Source organism: Lepus europaeus, chromosome 12 (assembly GCF_033115175.1).
Source record: "Lepus europaeus isolate LE1 chromosome 12, mLepTim1.pri, whole genome shotgun sequence".
Taxonomy (NCBI): domain Eukaryota; kingdom Metazoa; phylum Chordata; class Mammalia; order Lagomorpha; family Leporidae; genus Lepus; species Lepus europaeus.
Genome location: NC_084838.1, coordinates 2751214 through 2769040, shown reverse-complemented (window position 1 = coordinate 2769040; position 17827 = coordinate 2751214). Strand labels below are relative to the sequence as shown.

Sequence of the window (17827 nt, the reverse complement as noted above, 5' to 3'; positions counted from 1 at the left end):
CTATCACGCCAGCCCGCTCTAAGGACCTGCCTGCATGTCCACGCGCCCAGGGAGCCGCGAGGTCCCTGAGGGAAAGGGAGCAGCCTCTGACTGCCTTTGTGGCCCCTGCAAAGGCGGGGGCAGCTTGTCCCTCCCGTCCCACGCCACCCTACCATGTGGGTAGTATCAAGCTGGCTGCAGTATGAATGTCTACACCACAGAGACGGGCAAATCAGGGATTCCCCACCTCCCTCCCGAGAGCCAGGGGCTTAACACTGACCAGTGGCCCCCAGCCCCAGCCCCAGGACAGAGCTGACCAGCGGACCCCAGCCTCAGCCCCAGGACAGAGCTGACCAGCGGACCCCAGCCCCAGCCCCAGGACAGAGCTGACCAGCGGACCCCAGCCCCAGCCCCAGGACAGAGCTGACCAGCGGACCCCAGCCTCAGCCCCAGGACAGAGCTGACCAGCGGACCCCAGCCCCAGCCCCAGGACAGAGCTGACCAGTGGACCCCAGCCCCAGCCCCAGGACAGAGCTGAACAGTGGACCCCAGCCCCAGGACAGAGCTGACCAGTGGCCCCCAGCCCCAGCCCCAGGACAGAGCTGACCAGTGGCCCCCAGCCCCAGCCCCAGGACAGAGCTGACCAGTGGACCCCAGCCCCAGCCCCAGGACAGAGCTGACCAGTGGCCCCCAGCCCCAGCCCCAGGACAGAGCTGACCAGTGGCCCCCAGCCCCAGCCCCAGGACAGAGCTGACCAGTGGACCCCAGCCCCAGCCCCAGGACAGAGCTGACCAGTGGACCCCAGCCCCAGCCCCAGGACAGAGCTGAACAGTGGCCCCCAGCCCCAGCCCCAGGACAGAGCTGACCAGTGGCCCCCAGCCCCAGCCCCAGGACAGAGCTGACCAGTGGCCCCCAGCCCCAGCCCCAGGACAGAGCTGACCAGTGGCCCCCAGCCCCAGCCCCAGGACAGAGCTGACCAGTGGACCCCAGCCCCAGCCCCAGGACAGAGCTGAACAGTGGCCCCCAGCCCCAGCCCCAGGACAGAGCTGACCAGTGGACCCCAGCCCCAGGACAGAGCTGACCAGTGGACCCCAGCCCCAGCCCCAGGACAGAGCTGACCAGTGGACCCCAGCCCCAGCCCCAGGACAGAGCTGACCAGTGGACCCCAGCCCCAGCCCCAGGACAGAGCTGACCAGTGGCCCCCAGCCCCAGCCCCAGGACAGAGCTGACCAGTGGACCCCAGCCCCAGCCCCAGGACAGAGCTGACCAGTGGACCCCAGCCCCAGGACAGAGCTGACCAGCGGACCCCAGCCCCAGGACAGAGCTGACCAGTGGACCCCAGCCCCAGCCCCAGGACAGAGCTGACCAGTGGACCCCAGCCCCAGGACAGAGCTGACCAGTGGACCCCAGCCCCAGCCCCAGGACAGAGCTGACCAGTGGCCCCCAGCCCCAGGACAGAGCTGACCAGTGGACCCCAGCCCCAGCCCCAGGACAGAGCCCATAGGAAGCCTTGCTGGTGGATGAGTTGTGAAACATCGCGTCCCCTAAGTCATCTCGACGCCGTAATGAAGACAGCTAGCGTGTTCACGTATGCGCGGTGCCAGGCGTGGCGGTTCTCGCCTTGTACGATACCTCTGCGGTCTGTGCCCCTTTGTCCCTTCTTGTTCTTCATAGACCTGGAAGCTGAGCCCCCTCCCCAGGGTTACATAGCAAGGGAGGGGCAGAGCCAGGGCCTGAGCACCCATCTCCCCTGCTCCAGCCACGCTTGGGAGGGGCGGGCTGGGGGACGTGCGGGCAGGCAGCTGACCACGGCTGCCCTCTGCTCTCGCTTCTCAGCTTTCTCTGGCCAGATCCTTACCCGTATCCTCATGGCCAAGTCTGAGCTGAACTGACTCGCCAAGCGTGAACGTCCCAGAGCAGGGCCCTTGAACGCCCACTCCCGAGAATCCCCTCGGCCCAAGATTTCCGAAGCCAGTGCTTCCCTGCCACGACCCCCAACATTCTGCCATAGGAGACGCCCGCCCCCACCCCACCCCCCCCCGCCAGCCCCACAGCACATTCAAACCGGCTATCTCAGGCCAAACTGGTGGGAGGGGCTTCCGCCAGGTGCTGGCCCGGCACTCCAGGCCAGGGCCGCACAGTGTGCGGTGGCTGTCACACAAAGGTGCCCAGCGGAGGCAGTGACGAACGGGGGACTTCCTGAGCCTTCTCCAAGCGGGAGGGCAGGCCTGGTCTTTACGCCGAGGGCCAGTGTTTGTGAGGCTCAGGCAGATCGGGTCCTGCGTCCCAGCATGGCTGGGTCTCCTTCCAGCGTGTCTGGGCGTGGGCACATGTGGGGACAGAGGGCTGGCGCGTCACAGGGCTTCTCCAGCAGCTGGGTGGTGTTAGGTTTTGGGATTTTAGGGTCTGGAGACGGCGAGGAGGCAGCTGGGTGAGACAGACAAGACTTCTTTCGGGAGGGGCCAGAGTTGGGGGTAAAAAGAGTGGGGGTTCAGCCTGCCAGACGGAGGGCAGAGTCCCTTGTGCTTGTTGGGGGAGGTGCAGGGTGCCACAGGGGCCCCGATAAGGTGGGTGGGGGTGTGCAGAAAGCCCCTTGGTGGAGTTCGCGTGTGTGGTCCCAGGGGCTTGGAATGTTCCAGCGCGGGCATTTCCCAAGCAATAAACATTCCAGCAGCCCACAGACTGTCTGTGCCCAGCTTTCTCGGGCCCAGGGTTCAGGCCCAGTGGTCTAATGGGTTCTAGCAGGTGGGCCCCGGGCTGCCAACTTGCAAGTGCTACCTGACTGAGTCACTATTACTTCGGCTTCCCATAGACCCCACTTCTAGTAACGTACTCCCCCAAACTCCCTTTGGGGAGTCACTCTCGGGCCCATCAGCTTGGATGGTCTGGGTGGGGTCAACCCGAGGTTCAGATCCAGAGGAAGGTCCTGATTGGTCCCAGCTCATCAGCATGTCCCACCCCCGGCCACTGTGATTGCATTAGAAGCTGCCTGTGGGCTGGCGCTGCGGCTCAATAGGCTAATCCTCCGCCTGCGGCGCCGGCACACCAGGTTCTAGCCCTGGTTGGGGTGCCGGATTCTGTCCCAGTTGCCCCTCTTCCAGTCCAGCTCTCTGCTATGGCCCGGGAGTGCAGTGAAGGATGGCCCAAGTGCTTGGGCCCTGCACCCCATGGGAGACCAGGAGAAGCACCTGGCTCCTGGCTTCGGATCAGCGCAGTGTGCCGGCCACAGTGCGCTGGCAGCCATTGGAGGCAAAGGAAGACCTTTCTCTCTGTCTCTCTCTCACACTGTCCACTCTGCCTGTAAAAAAAAAAAAAGAAGCAGCAGCAGCTGCCTATGACCCAGTCCCAACCAATGTACATGAGGCTCGGGCATCAGTGGAACCACCAGGGGGTGAGAACCCTCGCTTTCCTCCACCAGATCAGAAGCTGAAAGAATGCAAGCGCTGGAGCAGCAACAGCCGCTTTGCAGGCATGAGGGATGTGTAAGGGAACGAAGTTGGCACAAAAGAAAGTAAGAAACCAGAATAGCTTTCCCCGGGCTGTAGAACTGGAAGAAAAAACAGTGAGAGAACGGGGCGGGGGCTGCTGCGAGCCAGATTTGTAAGGTGTTTGCTTGGAGGTTAGGAAGCCACCAGGGTCCCTGTGAAGTGGCCACCAGAAGCCAAGAGGGAAAGCAAGACGGAGAGAGAGAATGAATGAATGAATGAATGAATGATGTGGAGAGGGAAAGGAGGCCCGCGGGGCAGGAAGGAGACTGGCCGGCCCCCAGCCCCTGCTTCCGCGTCTCCCTACGCCCCAGCTGCACGCTGCTCAGATGCCGGTGGTCGGGCCCCACCCCAGCTCCGATCCAGGAGGTCTGGGCTGGGGCTGAGGACCCTGTCTCTACCAGGCGAGTGACGTGGATGCTGCTGGGCTGGGGCCACACCGGGGCCGCCCTCAGCCAACTCTGTACCAAGGAGCCCGGCCCTTGTGGGGGACACGGCTGGAGAGGGGGGAGAATCCCCAGGCAGCAGCCCTGGTCCTCCCAGCCCTTTCCCCTCTGCCCTCTGCATCCATTCCGGGGCCCAGGCAGGGTCCCTGTCCATCCTGAGGCCCAGGTGACCTCCCTCCCACCCGTCCCCGAGGCAGAGGTGCCGGCCTGGGGCACGGGGTGCAAGCCAGTCCAGGGAGGCGGGTTGAAAGGCACGGGCCGGTGGGACAAGGTACCCCCCACCAGCCCTCACAGCAGGGGCCAGGCCCTCGGCTTTGAGCGCTGCCCCTCCCGGGCGTCCCCCGCCGTGCCCGCCGCCACACCCCCTCCACCGCGCTGTCTCAGTGCCCTCTTTGAAGTGTCAAGTCAGCAGCCAGCCCTGCCAAACCGTCTCTGCAGGGAGCGAGTTCCAGAGCTCCTGACGCACGCCCGGCCCGGCTCTCGGAGCAGGATCGGGGCCAACGCGCCGGGGGAGGGCCCCGCCTGGGTACGGACCCCTGGTACTGCGGCACCCAGCCTGCCTCTTTCCCGGCGGGCGGCACTGCTGCGGTGGCTCTTCTCCCTCTCCAGCGCCCAGGGTGAGCTTTGGTGCCTTCCTGGGTCCCCAGGGCAGCACGGCAGAGCCGCCCTCAGGGCGCTGCCCTCCATCAAGGGACGCGCTGGTCAGCTTGCAGAGGCCCCCTGGGGGTCCCTTAACCCCCCCCAAGCCTGGACTTCCTCACACAGGAATGACGGGAGCTCTGTTGCCTGTCACCGGGCCCACTCTCAGGAACCCCAGCGTCCCTGGGTCACCTTGATAGGTGATGCCCAGAAGCTGCGAGCACTTTGAGCCACAGGAGCAGCGTGGGGTCTGTCCCACCTTCCCCGCCTCCTCCCTGCAGGGGCTCCTGCTGGGTGAGGGGAGCCCAGGATTTGAGCTCCCCGAGAACTGATGGGAAAACCCTTCGCAGACAAGTCTCATCTCCAAGTTCTGCTGCTGCTTGGAGCTGGCAGAGCAGTTAGGAGAGGCAGGGGGAGACGGGCAATTCTGGGGACAGAGGACGGGGGGGGATAGGATAAGAGGATTTGAAGGAAGAGAGCAGACCCCACAGTGTGGCAGCCGACCAGGCCCACAGCAGGAGGTGGCAGCAGACCCTGGAATGGCCAATGAGCTTTAGCTGAGCCACGGAGGCCGGCGCCCAGGTGCACCTGCGCTGGACCCCACCTCCAGCAAAGCCCTCTTCCACACCTGCACCTGCAGTGGGAGGGGGAGGGGGAGGGACGGGACCGAGGGCCCTCCCATGGGCCTCAGCTCAGCTCGAGGCTGGTGGGAGGCAGGAGGGCCAGGGCAAAGGGAGACTCCAGAAACACTCGGGACGGTTTGGAGGGGCCCATGTTTCTTGTGCGTAGCCAGAAGTCAGATGAAGGCTCCAGTTCTTTTATTCGGATATTGGAAAAACAAAAACAAACAAAAACAGTGACTCTGGGCAGCTGCAGTCCCTGGGGACATCGGGCCACAGCGGAGTCAGGACGAGCCCTGCCCTGTCCTTGGCACCAGCCTTCAAACCTGGGTCATTTATTCACTCAACAACACAGAATTCTGCAGGCAGCCTGACCTAGCAGGCTGCACTGAGGGGTGGTGCTGGGGGTGTGCGCTCAGCCCGCCCTGGTTAGAGCTCCCTAAATGTGGGTGCCTGGGAGCAGGCCCTTGCTTGGGAAGCCTGCATGCCATACCAGAGTGCCTGGGTTCAAGCCCCAGCTCTGACTCTAATCTCAGCTTCTTGCTAATGGCATATGGAGAAGCAGTGGGTTGTGGCTCAAGTTCTTGGGTCCCTGCCAGCCACATGGGAGACCTGGTTGGGGTTCCTGGCTCCTAACTTCAGCCTGGCCCAGCCCTGGCTGTTGCAGGTATCTGGGGAGTGAACCAGTAGATGGAAGACCTCTGGTTCTGGTTCTCTCTGTCGCTCTGCCTTTCAAAAAATAGAGACTACATGCAGACTAAATGAGGCCAGTAGCGTGTGCTCCCAGAGATCCTAACGTGCTGACAACTCTGAAAACTCCAGGGCCAGGCAGCTCCAAACCTGCAAATACTCAGGGGTTTCGGCTGGAAAGTCGGCTTTGGCTTAGTTTGATTCTTGCAGCTGAAATCTGTCTCATTGCAGGTACCTGAGCCTGGGACCTCCTGAAACTGGGGGCCTCCCCGTCCCAGTCTTGGTCCCCACCCCCACTCCCAGGACCTGCCACACCCGAGCCTTTTGTGGCATCCGTGACAGTGGGCTCAGAGAAGCCCAGAGAAAGCCAAACGCCATGGATTCCATCGGCTCAAGAAAGAGGAACAGGAGCAGAGGCGGCCCTGGGCGGGGAGGGGTCTGTGGAGGAAGTGCTGGAGAGGTGGGGGTTCCTGCAGTGCTGTGGGAAACCCTGTCCCTCCCACAGGATGGGGGTTCTTTGACATTCCTTTTGCTGGCGTTCCCCATGTCCTTGGTCCCTGACTCCTTCCAGGAGGAGCAGTGGGGTCAGCATCTAAGCAAAATCACGCAGCCAGTGACAAGGGCGTCGGCCACCTGACCCGGAAGAACTGGACGGATGCAAAGGTCAGCTGAGGGAGGGCCTGGGACCCAGGCAGGAGAGGTCACCAGGGCGCACAGGAGAGCTGTCGCTCAAGGAGACTTTTAACCCTTGACCAGGCACCGGGTCCTGCAGGTGTGGTAACGTGTGTGTATGTGTGTGTGTGTGCGTGTGTGTGTGTTCTGATTTGGAATACAGGGACAAATGAAGACTACCCACACGAGACAAGGCCGAGGGAGGGAGTTGGCCACCTCACTGCGTGCAGACTCAGAGGCAGGCTCAAGACTGGGAGAGCTTCGGGATGGGAAACCCAGAGGGCTCTGGGTGGGCCGATCGATGGCTGTGGGCACGGGGAAGCCAGGGAGGTCACCACACTGGGACAGCCTATGTGATTCGTTGGGGCAGTGTCTTTGGCTTTCTCTGGCCAGAAGTTGGGAAGGGGGGACAAAAATTAAGGAAGCTGCAGTTAATCGAGCCCAGGCCCCCTGGGGCGGGATGATGTTTGGCTCCCTGGGCTGTTGGAAGAGACAGACATCTGCCTTCCTCCCAGGCCGGCCTCCTGAGCTGCTCATCACAGGTAGCAGGCTGGGTGCTGCCAGAGTTCTGCTCTTGCCCATGGTCTGACCATCGCCTGTTTGTACCTGCATCTCCCAGCAGACAGAGAGAAACGATGAACTGAAATGCTGTCGTGTTCGCTCTGAAATGACCCAGGGGCAGGGCAAGTTGGGGAGGGGGTAAGGCAAAGCCAGGCTGCCGGGGGTCCGCGCGGCTCCTCCTGTCACCTTCCCTGCTGCTGGAATCTTTATATTTCACAGCCAACGGTCACAGAGCCAGCAGAACGCCGTCTGCGACCCCTGGCCGCCATGAAAGCCCAGCATGCTCCCTGCTGAAGCACCTGGGAAGGCGGCAGAAGACGGCACCTGCGTGGGAGACCCTGACTCCAGATGGAGCTCCAGCCTTCTGCCTTCGACTTGGCCCACCCCTGGCCGTGGTGGCCATCTGGGGAGTGACAGCGGATGGAAGACCTCCCTCTCTCTCTCTCCCTCTCTCTCTCTCTTTCTCTGTAACTCTGCCTTTCAAATAAAGTAAATCTTAAAAAAGCAAAGATCAGTATCATAACCCAGCCTTTCTATAAAATAAATAAATAAATAAATAGAGCAGGCACACGCCCCGTCTCTCGCCACGTGGTGCCCTGCCGCCGGGTCCTGCACACGGCAAGGCTGTCGCCAGACGTGGGCCCTCGGCCCTGGACCACGAGCCGAGCAAGCCTCCTCTCTTTGTATTTTGCCCAGATATTTCATTCTAGCAACAAGAACGCGGACTCATGGAGCCGATGGCTTTTCGAAACCATTCGGAAAGGCCTACAAGGGAGACGTCTTGGTTACAAGAGAACTGCCCAGGTGGGGCAGAGCCAAGATTAGCGGGAGAAAACCGGGGGCATTCGAAGGAATTCTCACTGCTTGCACAGAGAGCTGACGACTGCGGACCAGCAGACAATGTAAGGACCACAGTTAACGCGAGGGCTGTCTGTCGTGGGCAAGGCGGCGGCCAGCAGAGCCCCGGACACCCCACTGCAGCCCTTCAGAACACGGCACTCCCCGACGAGGCCCCGCGACCTTGCCTTTCATCTCCCCCCTCCCCGTGTTTCTGAACCCAGGAACTCCGACAAGACAGCCTGAGAGCGCCTCCACGGGTCTGAAACACTGCTAATTAGCGTAATGAAACCCAGGAGGCATTGCCTGAAGCTTCCCCTCTCTGTTGAGTTTTATGAACTGAATAAAAGCATTTGTTAACCTAGAAATGAGCCTTCCTCCCCTACCCTGAAAAGCAGGACACGAGCGAGCCACCGTCCTCAAGCCGTAGTCCCCCCCAAAGCTGATGCCCCCCAAAGCAGTCACCGCACACCCCGACCCCTGTGGGACGTTTTCGGGGACAGTGACTCACCGCGCTACGGGAAAACCTGGCGCTGGGACGCGCCCAAGCCACACCCCTCACCTCTGAGAACGGCCCTCCCTCCCAGGAGCCCTCCCGGCCACGCCCCTGCCCCCCGTGTCCCCCTCACCACCAGCTGGCCAGGCCACACCCCTCCGTGGGATTGGGCCCACGAAGCCGGCCTGTGGCTGGTCTGGACAGAGCACACAGGGAGCCCGGCACGGGTGCAGGCGGTGAGTGGCCAGGGGCACGGCCGAGGAAGATGGATGAGAGGAGGGTCAGAGAGCAGGCCCCCGCGCAGCTGCCCGGTTCCTGGGAGTCGCCGTGCCCTCTCAGGCCTGCTGGTGAGGAAGGGGCCGAGGGACCCAGCGGCGGGCGCGCTCAGCGTGCAGCCCACGAGGCGGGGAAGCAGTCCCCCCACGATCCCGCGCGGCAGCCTGGCTCTCAGGGAAGAGTGCGGGAGCGCCGCCCTGCTGGAGAAAGTTCCGAGCCTCTGAGAGCCCAGCCTTCCTCTTTGAAGGACAATTTTTCAAATGTGTGTAGAGCTGGCGGGGTCTGGGGCACAGCACGCCCGGACGGGACGGGGCGGGAGTGGGCACCAGCCAGGGCCTCTGCTCTGAGGACAGCGGGGAACTCCCAGGCCACCGGGCCCACCCTCTGCGGGATGGTACCACTGCCCTGCCTCCGCCCCCGTCACGTGCTGACCCCAAGAAGAAGAGCCTGGACAGGACAGCCCCGCCCCGTGCCCTCCTTCCAGCTCGGCCTGTGTGCACCTCATGCTACCCCAGCCTCCACTTCGATTTTGTCCAAAAGGAAAGGGGGAGTGGGCGAGTGACGGGCCAGGGGGGTGGAGAGGGGCTGGGGGGGTGGACCTCGGAGCCCAGGAAGCCCTGTCCCTGTGTCCCCAGCCCTGCCTCCAGGGGCCAGTCTTACCCGGAACCTCCGGTAATATTTCCTGGCCTCGGCGGCCAAAAGGGAAAGTTCTCTCCCCAGCAGGTTCTCCGTGTTGAGCAGATTGCAGTTCAGATGTTTGCAAAGCCACATCGCCTGCGGAAGAGGGGGCTCCCTGAGAGGGGGGGCAGCTCCCTGGGGGGGGCAGCGGGAGCGCCCTGGGGGGGGTGGGGGCAACTCCCTGAGAGGGGGCGGGGGAGCTCCCTGAGAGGGGGTGGGGGGGGCGCCCTGGGTGGGGAGCAGCTCCCTGAGAGGGGGTGGGGGGAGCACCCTGGGGGGGGAGCAGCTCCCTGAGAGGGGGTGGGGGGAGCACCCTGGGGGGGGAGCAGCTCCCTGAGAGGGGGTGGGGGGAGCACCCAGAGAGGGGGGCAGGGGGAGCACCCTGGGGGGGCAGCAGCTCCCTGAGAGGGGGCAGGGGGAGCACCCTGGGGGGGGAGCAGCTCCCTGAGAGGGGGTGGGGGGGGCGCCCTGGGTGGGGAGCAGCTCCCTGAGAGGGGGCAGGGGGAGCACCCTGGGGGGGGAGCAGCTCCCTGAGAGGGGGTGGGGGGAGCACCCTGGGGGGGGAGCAGCTCCCTGAGAGGGGGCAGGGGGAGTGCCCTGGGGGGGAGCAGCTCCCTGAGAGGGGGCGGGGGGAGCGCCCTGAGAGGGGGGAACTCCCTGAGAGGGGGTGGGGGAGCTCCCTGAGAGGGGGCAGGGGGAGCACCCTGGGGGGGGCAGGGGAGCTCCCTGAGAGGGGGCGGGGGGAGCGCCCTGAGAGGGGGCAGGGGAAGCTCCCTGAGGGGGGGCCAGGGGGAGCTCCCTGAGGGGGGGGGGCAGCTCCCTGAGGGAGGGGAGCTCCCTGAGAGGGGGCAGGGGGAGCGCCCTGGGGGGGGAGCAGCTCCCTGAGAGGGGGGTGGGGGGAGCTCCCTGAGGGGGGTGGGGGGGGCGCCCTGGGTGGGGAGCAGCTCCCTGAGAGGGGGCAGGGGGAGCACCCTGGGGGGGGAGCAGCTCCCTGAGAGGGGGTGGGGGGAGCGCCCAGAGAGGGGGGCAGGGGGAGCGCCCTGGGGGGGCAGCAGCTCCCTGAGAGGGGGCAGGGGGAGTGCCCTGGGGGGGAGCAGCTCCCTGAGAGGGGGTGGGGGGAGCGCCCTGAGAGGGGGGAACTCCCTGAGAGGGGGTGGGGGAGCTCCCTGAGAGGGGGCAGGGGGAGCGCCCTGGGGGGGGGCAGGGGAGCTCCCTGAGAGGGGGCGGGGGGAGCGCCCTGAGAGGGGGCAGGGGAAGCTCCCTGAGGGGGGGGCCAGGGGGAGCTCCCTGAGGGGGGGGGCAGCTCCCTGAGGGAGGGGAGCTCCCTGAGAGGGGGCAGGGGGAGCGCCCTGGGGGGGGAGCAGCTCCCTGAGAGGGGGTGGGGGGAGCACCCTGGGGGGGGAGCAGCTCCCTGAGAGGGGGCGGGGGGAGCGCCCTGAGAGGGGGCAGGGGAAGCTCCCTGAGGGGGGGGCCAGGGGGAGCTCCCTGAGGGGGGGGGCAGCTCCCTGAGGGAGGGGAGCTCCCTGAGAGGGGGCAGGGGGAGCGCCCTGGGGGGGGAGCAGCTCCCTGAGAGGGGGTGGGGGGAGCACCCTGGGGGGGGGAGCAGCTCCCTGAGAGGGGGCAGGGGGAGCGCCCTGGGGGGGGAACAGCTCCCTGAGCCGGGGAGCGCCCTGAGAGGAAGCCTTTAAGGCACCAGGTCCTTCCAACTCTGCGCGATGACGTCGGCCGGGGCATCCGTGGGGTTTCTGGCTGCAGGGAGGACAGACCCAGGAGGCGGCCCCCGCCCAAGGACCCTGCGTGTCCACCACGTCTGCCCCAACGGCCGCCCGCTCTGCATGGAGCCAGGAAGCCCGCGGCCGCCTGGGCTGTGCCCTGCAAGCTCTGTGGGGCACGAGGGGCTGTCTTTGGGCTTTTTGAACACTTATTTATGTAATTGGGAGACAGCAAGACAGAGAGAGACAGACAGCAAGCTCCAGTCTGCTGGTTCACCCCACAAAGGCCCACAACAGCCAGGCCTACGAACGGGGAGCGCCACCAGGGTGGCAGGAACCTGGCTCCCTGGGCTACCTGCTGCTTCTACAGAGGACGCGGGCAAGGACCTGGGAGTGGGAACAGAAGCAGGACTTGAACCCGGACTCCACACTGGGATGGAGGTATCCCAAACGGCACCTAACCGTCAGACCACACACGTGCCCCCGCCACGGGCTTTGCCACCCAGGGCTGGTCCACAGCAGGGCGTCTGGGGGCAGGAAATGTGGCTCAGGACCCACACTCGGCGTTCACTTTCTTCCAGGTTGGGAGCTGAACACTGTTAACTGGCGAAGGCTCTGTCACCGAGAGGGGGACGACTTTGACGGATAACGGGGACGTATTCCGGCAGCACAGCTGTGGCAGGACCACTCAGCACCGGCACGCCGGGGGGCACCGCAGCGCTCTGTCCCCCTGCTGGGAAGCACCAGGACCACGCAGCACGCACCTCTGTCCGGCTGTAACAGCGGAGGCCGGGTGTCCCCGCAGGGGGCTCGGGGTGAAGACGGTGACCCACCTAAGGGTGTGCGGCTGCCAGGATCTGACCTCAGCAAGAGGGCAAATCCCCCTGCCGAGGCCGCTCTGGGACTGACAGAAGGAGGGTCTCTGCTCTGCACACCATCACCCGCACATCCCTCCCAGCCACCAGAGAACGGCTAGAACTTGGAACGATGGGTGCCGGTGAGATGTGGTTGGATGCTGGAGGGCTGCCTGAGCAGAGTGGAAGCCACCACCCCGGCGCCAGCAGATGACACAGAACGACGGAGAGGTGGGCAGACAGGATGGGCGGGCAGAGAGACGGCAGGTGAGCTGAGCGCGCAGGTGACCCTGTGCCCCCGGCAGCCACCTTGCTTCCTGTTTGCAATAGAGAGGTGACGATGACTCCGTCGTCAGGGAGGGGCCCTCCGAGGCAGAAAATCCCATCTTGGGTGCTGAACACGTGTAACGTGATTTTGACACTTGACTCGCGGGCCCGAGAGACTGAAGCCGTGGCTGTCAGAGCACACCGGCGTCCCGACAGCGGCCGCCTCCAGGCGGGACGGGGCCAGGAGGGCGGGGTGGGCCGTTGGCTGCGCCTGCACCGTCGTGATTCTTCAGCGTGGAGAGAGACCCGACTGCGTGTCAGCCCCAGGAGCGGGGCACACAAATGTCCACGGGATGGTTTCTGAGCCTCTCGGTTCAAGTTCATAACGAACATTTTAAGGATGACTCCTAAGGTTCCGTGCCCAAAGTCTCTGACACAGCTACGCTGTTGGACCCTGCACTGTCCCTGCCTAGAACCTGATCCTAACCGGTGCTGAGACAGCGAGCAGGCAGGCACGCCAGCGCCCGAGGCGGTCCAGCCCCGGACGGTCACACAGTGCTGATCTCTGCGCGGCTGGGGGGTCACGCGTGCGGCTTTTGTACTTCCTGGGTTTTCCAGCAGGAACACACACTGCCCTTTGTAATAAGGAAGTAAGAGGAGAAGGAAAAGAAGGAAAGAAGTAGAGCTAGAGGCGCTGAGAATTCGGGAGGGGCCCCGCAGGAGAAATGGGACGTGGCGCTGCTCCGGCCCCGGCGTGATACACTTACGATGGTTGTTTTTCCTGACGCGGGTGGACCTAATATCACAATCTTCGGCACTGTGGAATAAAGAGAATCGAATGTCACCAGGCTGGATGACGGAGCAGCCTCCCGTGTCTGCGGCGCCGTGGGCCTCTCTGCTCCCTTCCGCCCCGGGTTTCATTTCTGCCAGTGGCACGGCCATTTGTAACCCGGCGGGCCCAGAGACGGCCTCGCCGTGCGCCGCTTTCCTGGTGTTTAGAGAGGTAAGTGATCACGGAGATGGTTTATTTTTCTATTTCCGTGGGGACGCGGACACGGTAACTTGTTTGCCAAACTAATAAATATCGAGAACAACTGGGACTTCCAACTCCATAAAGCATTTTAAACAGGGACTTTGTCTCGGGGACACGCTCTCAAATAAAGCTGTATTTTATGTAAATCGACCTTCAGAGCTGTTCTTATATTTATGCTTTTTTATTTAGCAAATTGTATTCCCCATCATCTTACAGAGGAAAATAATGGGGAAAAGCCTGGGGTGCAGGGGCTACATCTATAAAACCCAGGCCGGAGAAGCCTTTGTATTCAAATACGGGCATTTCTATGCAAATGGAAAAAAACTGGCGGCTTGTTTCCACGGAACAGTCCCAGCTCTGGAATGTTCTGGGCCCTGCAGAATTCCTACAGCAGCTACCAGATGACCACCCGCGTCAGAGGCGTGCCCGGAGGTGCTGGGGCTGTAGGGGCCGCCTGTCCGAGCGCCATCCTGCTCGGTCCCTCTCTCACCCTGGAGGCCCAGGAACCTCAGTGGGGCCGATGCAAGGGCAGACCCTAGCTCCCCCTCCCTGGGGCTGACAGCAGAGCCCGTCCCTGCCAGGCCCCGGGAGGGGATTCTCACCCACAAGAGGAGGAGGGAGGGGCGTGCGCTCCTGGGCTGGGGCGGACACTGGGTGGGAACTGGGTGGGGTGGCCCTCACACCTCCACCCAGCCGGGCCATCGATCTCTGCCCCGTTCGCGGCAGCTTCTCCTTGCCCGGGAACACGGAGGACAAGGTGGACTCGGAGGACAAGGTGGACGCGATTCACTGATGCGCGCTGCAGGCTCACTCAGTACCTCAGCACTCGGCCCCGGACCGGACGCTGCCAAGAAACGCAGGATGGGCCTCGGCGCCCGCGACCTCGGCCGCGGAAAGGGATCAGGCGAGACCGGGAGGTGAGCCGGCCGCGGAAAGGGACAGGCGAGGCCGGGAGGTGCGCCGCCCGTCCCCTGGGCCCCCGCCCCTGGGATGCCACGAAGGGCGGGACACTTGTGCTGCTTCTCCGGGCCTCCTGGGTCCCAAACCACGCGCCCTGGAAGCGCCACATCTCTGCCCACAGCCCTTCCCGTGGGTGGTGATGGGAACCCAGGGGAGCCCCAGCAGAGGCGCTGAGCAAGGCAGCAGCCTGGGCTCCTGCCAGCGAGATCCTGGGAGACCCCAACTCAGCAAACCCCAGGGGACACCTCTCCCAGTCAGGCTCGGGCTGGGGCGCTATCTGCCCAAAGGCCTCTGGGTCCCTCTAAGTCCCCCCCAGGCCCTGGGGGCAGCACCTCCACCCGAGACCCGGATGTGCCCCGGCCCTCCCTCCGGAGCTGTGTCGGGCTTTTCATCTGAGAAGCCTCGGTTTTCCTGCCCTCCTGGAGAGTCCTCCCACATTCCTACCTTGTCACCTGTCACGGGCCCTCAGGAGCGTCCTCACCAGAACCCGCCAGCCCCTGCCCCGGGCCCCTCTGAGATTCTCCCTCCAGTGGGGTCCCCTTCGGAGGCATGGTCATGCAGCCTGCTGCTGCTTCCCTTCCACCTTGGCCAGCTCCGAGCCCCCTCCTCCCGAGCTGTGCCCACAATGCCACGACAGGGGCCAGCTGCCACCGCCAGCTACCGCCGCCACACTGGAACCAGGCCCTGCAGAGCCGCCAGAGACAAACACACTCGCCAGTGAAGGCTCAGGTCCCCAGCTCAGACCCTGTCCATCACAGCAGTGGAGAAGACCTTTTGAGCCGGGGCAGGAGTTCGGCAGCCCACAGCCCACGCTCTGCTCTGGGTCTGTAACCCCGGGAGAGAACTCCTAGGGCCTCCCCCCACCCGCCGTGAAAAAAGCCACAACAGTGGGCAACACTGCTTGCACAATGACTCTGGAAAGGAAGTGACTTGGGGGACACTCAGTCAGGTGAGAGGGGACACGGGGAAACTGGACCTGGGGTGGCGTGGAAGGTCTGGGGGGAAGGTGGCCGAGGGTGGGGGTGCTCAGGCCACGAAGCGTGGAGCTCACTGGGACCTTCCTGGCCCGCATCAGGGTGAGGAGGGGGTGGGGGGCACGGTCTGCTCCTGCGCCAGCACCTGCCGCCTCCCCCGGCTGTAAGCGGGGTCTCCGGGGTCTCCGCTCTTCACCCTGCAAGGCTCGGGGCTGGCGGAGCCCGAGGGGGAGGGACCTATGTCCCGACAGCAGCATCTCGGGTCCGACTCCCAAAACCGCGGTCGGTCGTCTCGGTCTTGACGTGCCAGGGACCCTCCCCTTCCAGGTTCCTGTAAGCGGCACCCAAGTCGTACACATCTATGAAAATATTTTAAAAGGGAACATCCGCGGCCTATCCCCCCCCCCCGTTCCTCTCGCTCATTTATGTGATTAATTTCGGTTTCTTAAAATCTAACACCTTGAAACTGCAGCCCTGCTCATCAGTAATTATTTATAAACAGTGCCATAACAGCCTGCCTCACTGCCAGGAGCAATCAACTTCCTGCCACCACTTCAAAGGAAATCAAAAAACCTTTCCATCCACTGATCCTTTTGAGGTTTAACTAGGAGCATGATTTAAAATTCACAAGAAAACCCTTAGGTATTGGCGCTCTGATACACAGCTTTCTTGGACAAACGTTTGATAAAAAACGAAACATACCATTATATACACCACCGCCTGCTTTAACATTGCCCAGGGCTACTGTAAATGCTCACTTTGTACTAAATCTGCTTTTCTTGCGGCAAACGGGCTGCCAGCCCATGTGCCGTGGCTCCCTCCGCGCCCTCCTGTGCACACTCATGGGGGTGTTGGGAGCCTTGGCTCCCTCTACTCCAGTCGCCGGCCACGCCACTGTGTGAAGTGGTTAACCCTGTGCCCTGTAAGCTGGAGGGTCGAGGTCCTGGCTCCAGCTGACCCAGGCCACTGCATGGCTGACAACCAGCCCAGGGGAGCAGAGACAACCCTCTGAGCCTCCCGCACCATTCTAGAACGAGGGGGTTGGGTTCGGCTGATTTCAGCCTTCTCCCCCATTTCCGTAAGAGTCCGCCTAGACAGTAAGGCCCCCTGCCTCCCTCTCCCCGTGTTTTCAATTTTCGCTTCACTTGTCTCGTGCAGGTGTGGGTACGGGCAGGGAAATCCATGACTGCACCTCTCTGTGTAAGCGATTGGCTTTAGAGCCAACAGACAAAGCGGCTCCAACATCCACAAAAGCTGCTGGCCATGGCCTGTTACTGGGGTGAGGGCGGAGAGGCACAAATTAGCCCCCCAGCTCAGCAGCCTTGGGTCCCAATGACTCCACTCTCTGACCGCACCTGGACCAAAACTCTTGACCTCCGGCGTTCAGGACAGACCGGAGAGGGCGGCGCCCCAGCCGGCTGCCAAAGCAGGGGCAACACGGAGATGGAAGTGAAGGCTCCGGGGTGGGCAGCCTTGGGAAAGTCACAAGCCCCAGGGGACAGTGAAGAGGTGACAAAGGGACCAGCACGGGGGGGGGGGGGGGGGGGAGCGGAGGCAGCTGTCCGTCCAACACCAGCTCACTGCAACCAAACCTGAAATGTGACTTTTTAAAAGCAGAATGAGAGAGAGAGAGAATCTTCCATCTGCTGGTTCACTGCCCAAATGGCCACAATGGCTGGGGCTGAGTCAGGCCAAAGCCAGGAGCCAGGAGCTTCTTCCAGGTCTCCCATGAGGGTGCAGGGGCCCAAGCACTTGGGGCATCCCCCACTGCTTTCCCAGGCCACAGCAGAGAGCTGGATTGGAAGTGGTGCAGCTGGGACTCGAACCGGCGCCCATATGGGATGTCAATGCTGCGGACATTGGCTTAACCTGCTCTGCTACAGCCCCGGCCCCTGAAATGGGATCTCTTTTAGGCTTTAGTTTTTATTATTTGATTCAAATTTCTTTCGTTTATTTGAGAGACAGACAGACAGAACTCCCATCCCCTAGCTCACTCCCCAAATGTTGCTGACAGCACTCGAGCTGAGAACTCCACCTGGGTCTCCTCTGTGGGTGGCAGGGGCCCACGACAAAGCCCTCGCACACCACTGCCACCTCCCAGGGCGCGCATCAGCAGGGAGCTGGGACCGGATCTGGGCCCTGGGCATCCCGAGGGGCGTCGTCACCACCAGCCCAGTGCCTGTCCTGAGACGGCGCTTGGACAGCAGACAGACTGACACTGAAAGTCAAACCTGTTCGGAGAGAAGCAAGACGGAAACACCAAGAGAAGACGGACCCCGCCTCAGGTTTCAGGCCTTTGGGGAGTGACCGGAGCGGCGTTGTGGTGGCCCCAGGCAGGCCGCTGAAGCCGGCCACAGAGAGCAGTGGTGCCGCCCACGTATCGGAGTTCACACGGGTGAGTTACCATGGTGCCCAACACGTAACTCCGGAAAAGCGCAGGACGCCCGCCACAAGCAGAGGCTCCCACGGGGCTCCCAAGGGCGGCAGGGACTTGCCAGTCCCTTGTCTCGTCGTGGACCGGCCACCACTGCCCAGGCCGGAGCTTCGTGACCCCTGCCCGAGGCTCTCACCGCCTCTTCACACCTGGACGGAGCCGCGTGGGAGCCCCTGAGCGGAGGGCGCTGACCGTGGCCGGGGCTGCGGGGGCC

At 63.4% G+C, this 17827-nt stretch overlaps 1 protein-coding gene across 5 annotated transcripts in view; it reads right to left on the bottom strand.

Moving 5' to 3' along the window:
- The window catches only part of AK8 (adenylate kinase 8), a 126901-nt gene that overhangs the window by 105860 nt on the left and 3214 nt on the right, over nucleotides 1-17827 (bottom strand). For all 5 annotated transcript variants that reach the window (XM_062207294.1, XM_062207296.1, XM_062207295.1 and 2 more), the window contains 2 exons: nucleotides 12980-13029; nucleotides 9362-9475 (listed from right to left, as the gene is read on the bottom strand). In XM_062207294.1, the coding sequence (XP_062063278.1) occupies nucleotides 9362-9475; nucleotides 12980-13029 (164 nt within the window). The remainder of the gene's footprint in view (nucleotides 1-9361; nucleotides 9476-12979; nucleotides 13030-17827) is intronic.